Raw genomic sequence first — 4,059 nt, 5'->3', positions numbered from 1 at the left:
TCTCACTGCCCATGCAGCTCCCTCGCCATTGAGAGACAACTTCGTGGGTCTGTGGGAGGAGTGGTTAGCGTTGGAGAAAAAGTTGAGGCCGGCGAAACCGACGACACGACCGCGGCGCATCTCCTTACGGCGACAGCGACGGCAGCGAGTACTTTTAACGCACCTCCGGATAGGAAACTGTCCTTTGACGCATGGGTCCCTCCTTCGGCAGGACGACCAACTTGTGTACAGTTCTTGTAGTGCAAACCTTTTCCTACGCCAAAACTAAATGCGCTTTATACCAAGCAATTAGGGCCGCAACCCACTGACCAGTTGACCCCTGTTTTAGATGATGAACTGAATGTGTTTCGTGTGTTAAGATTCTATTTTATGACTGATCTCGTCGATAGTGGCTTAGGTAGAAAAATTTACTTTGTTTGTAAGATGGTTGCTACGTCGTTTCATTTCCTGTTGACCCTGAGGACACACTTTCATGTTGCACTATTTTGAGGTTGTGTCTTTACAGTCAATGTATTTTACTCACACACTGCCCTGACTTGTCCCTGTTTTGTTGTTTGTGAACAAATGTGAGGAAGACAACCCCAAGATGGTTGTAGATTCCAATTTTTTAATTTACGTTTTGTTGGTTGCTGCTAGCAATTAATAACCACTGTTGTGTTCTATTTGTTAAGTGTGGGTGCTGACGAAATAGCAGTTTAGCGCAATATACAAGCCAGTACCATCACAAAAACAGTCATTCAAAGAAACAACTGAGTAAATAAAGCAAACGAATGTTCACTTTAAATTTTGATTTATTCGAAACATTTGCAAATTCATTTCAAACAATTTCTAAAAAGCGTACATTAGAATTTTCTTCATGACAAGGCTACAATCAAGACTGACCCAATTTTTAAGGGCACTTCACATTGTTAGTCACATCAAAACCAGAGACTTGAGTTTTACTGGGTACAAGAAATTTACAAGCGAATGCCTTCTTCTTCGGTGGTTCAGTAACACAAAAGGTGGTTTTAATGGGACAGACCTACTTTGGAGTAAATGCTCTTATCTTAGGAGGGCCTGTGACTATGAAGGCTGCCTTAATAGGACACACCTTCCGTTCAGTAAAGGCCCTCTTCTTCGGTGGGCCTGTAACAATAAAGGCTGTTTTGATCGGAAATGGTCCTGTTTTTAAGGGCGTAGGTTTCATAAGGCCAACACTAAGAGATGCTCTCAAACGACAATATTCTGCAAAGATAGAGGTGGTTGCCAAACATTCCTTATTGGGGGGCTCATCATGTATATCCAACTTCTCATTAGAGGGCTCATCAGGCCATTGTGCAGTACTTTCTACTGAGTCTGGTAGTGGCTCAGATTCTCTTTCCAACTTCTCGTTATAGGGCTCATCAGGCCATTGTGCAGTACTTTCTACTGAGACTGGTGGCGGCTCAGAATCTCTTTCCAACTTCTCGTTATAGGGCTCATCAGTCCATTGTGCAGTACTTTCCACTGAGTCTGGTGGCGGCTCAGAATCTCTTTCCAACTTCTCATTATAGGGCTCATCAGGCCATTGTGCAGTACTTTCTACTGAGTCTGGTGGCGGCTCAGAATCTCTTTCCAACTTTTCGTTACAGGGCTCATCAGGCCATTGTGCAGTACTTTCTACTGAGTCTGGTGGCGGCTCAAAATCTCTTTCCAACTTCTCGTTATAGGGCTCATCAGGCCATTGTGCAGTAATTTCTACTGAGTCTGGTGGCGGCTCAGATTCTCTTTCCAACTTCTCGTTATAGGGCTCATCAGTCCATTGTGCAGTACTTTCCACTGAGTCTGGTGGCGGCTCAGAATTTCTTTCCAACTTCTCGTTATAGGGCTCATCAGGCCATTGTGCAGTACTTTCTACTGAGTCTGGTGGCGGCTCAGAATCTCTTTCCATCTTCTCGTTACAGGGCTCATCAGGCCATTGTGCAGTACTTTCTACTGAGTCTGGTGGCTGCTCAGAATCTCTTTCCAACTTCTCGTTATAGGGCTCATCAGGCCATTGTGCAGTACTTTCTACTGAGTCTGGTGGCTGCTCAGAATCTCTTTCCAACTTTTCGTTATAGGGCTCATCAGGCCATTGTGCAGTACTTTCTACTGAGTCTGGTGGCTGCTCAGAATCTCTTTCCAACTTCTCGTTATAGGGCTCATCAGGCCATTGTGCAGTACTTTCTACTGAGTCTGGTGGCTGCTCAGAATCTCTTTCCAACTTTTCGTTATAGGGCTCATCAGGCCATTGTGCAGTACTTTCTACTGAGTCTGGTGGCTGCTCAGAATCTCTTTCCAACTTTTCGTTATAGGGCTCATCAGGCCATTGTGCAGTACTTTCTACTGAATCTGGTGGCGGCTCAGAATCTCTTTCTAACTTTTCGTTATAGGGCTCATCAGGCCATTGTGCAGTACTTTCTACTGAGTCTGGTGGCTGCTCAGAATCTCTTTCCAACTTCTCGTTATAGGGCTCATCAGGCCATTGTGCAGTACTTTCTACTGAGTCTGGTGGCTGCTCAGAATCTCTTTCCAACTTCTCGTTATAGGGCTCATCAGGCCATTGTGCAGTACTTTCTACTGAGTCTGGTGGCTGCTCAGAATCTCTTTCCAACTTCTCGTTATAGGGCTCATCAGGCCATTGTGCAGTACTTTCTACTGAGTCTGGTGGCTGCTCAGAATCTCTTTCCAACTTCTCGTTATAGGGCTCATCAGGCCATTGTGCAGTACTTTCTACTGAGTCTGGTGGCTGCTCAGAATCTCTTTCCAACTTCTCGTTATAGGGCTCATCAGGCCATTGTGCAGTACTTTCTACTGAGTCTGGTGGCTGCTCAGAATCTCTTTCCAACTTTTCGTTATAGGGCTCATCAGGCCATTGTGCAGTACTTTCTACTGAGTCTGGTGGCGGCTCAGAATCTCTTTCCATCTTCTCGTTACAGGGCTCATCAGGCCATTGTGCAGTACTTTCTACTGAGTCTGGTGGCTGCTCAGAATCTCTTTCCAACTTTTCGTTATAGGGCTCATCAGGCCATTGTGCAGTACTTTCTACTGAGTCTGGTGGCTGCTCAGAATCTCTTTCCAACTTTTCGTTATAGGGCTCATCAGGCCATTGTGCAGTACTTTCTACTGAGTCTGGTGGCTGCTCAGAATCTCTTTCCAACTTTTCGTTATAGGGCTCATCAGGCCATTGTGCAGTACTTTCTACTGAATCTGGTGGCGGCTCAGAATCTCTTTCTAACTTTTCGTTATAGGGCTCATCAGGCCATTGTGCAGTACTTTCTACTGAGTCTGGTGGCTGCTCAGAATCTCTTTCCAACTTTTCGTTATAGGGCTCATCAGGCCATTGTGCAGTACTTTCTACTGAATCTGGTGGCGGCTCAGAATCTCTTTCTAACTTTTCGTTATAGGGCTCATCAGGCCATTGTGCAGTACTTTCTACTGAGTCTGGTGGCGGCTCAGAATCTCTTTCCAACTTCTCGTTATAGGGCTCCTCAGGCCATTGTGCAGTACTTTCTACTGAGTCTGGTGGCGGCTCAGATTCTCTTTCCAACTTCTCGTTATAGGGCTCATCAGGCCATTGTGCAGTACTTTCCACTGAGTCTGGTGGTGGCTCAGCATAACTCTCTAATTCCTCATCCGCTGGCTCGTCATGCCAGTCTACAAGAGATGCCACTGAGGGCGCTGGTGGTCTAGCATCCATCCCTAACTGCATATCGGGGGGCTCAGATAGGGATTCGGCAGTAGTCGCGGGTTCTGATGCTGGAGGCACGGCAATTGTCTCGAGCTGATCTGTTTTCTCATCTAGTCTTCTTCTGTGAGCGGGATGGTGTTGGCGAGTCCACTCCTGTTGGCAGAATACAGAAAGCTCGGTAAGAGACATGGAACACAAAATCATATATGTGTATTCAATGTACATAACGAGAATAATTCTGTAACTATCAGTTTGTTGCTTTTAACTATGGTAGAAGGAGAACAATTTTAAAAATAATTGATGTCTAATTATTAATGTTCGTTTGGCGCAGCTGTAATATGCGGGACCTTTTTGTGTGTACTTATTTGCGT

The 4,059-nt window shown here is 45.4% G+C and overlaps 1 protein-coding gene across 1 annotated transcript; it reads right to left on the bottom strand.

Annotated features, from left to right (window-relative positions):
- Positions 1-1,021: 1,021 nt before the first annotated feature.
- On the bottom strand, positions 1,022-3,697 carry LOC126296947 (uncharacterized). The gene has a single exon (XM_049988097.1). The coding sequence runs from the start codon at positions 3,695-3,697 to the stop codon at positions 1,022-1,024; it is 2,676 nt and encodes an 891-aa protein (XP_049844054.1).
- Between the last annotated feature and the right edge of the window lie 362 nt (positions 3,698-4,059).

The sequence above is a fragment of the Schistocerca gregaria genome, chromosome 1, assembly GCF_023897955.1.
Source record: "Schistocerca gregaria isolate iqSchGreg1 chromosome 1, iqSchGreg1.2, whole genome shotgun sequence".
NCBI classification, from domain to species: Eukaryota; Metazoa; Arthropoda; class Insecta; order Orthoptera; family Acrididae; genus Schistocerca; species Schistocerca gregaria.
Note: the sequence above shows the minus strand (reverse complement) of the source record. Positions and strands in the feature narration are given on the sequence as shown.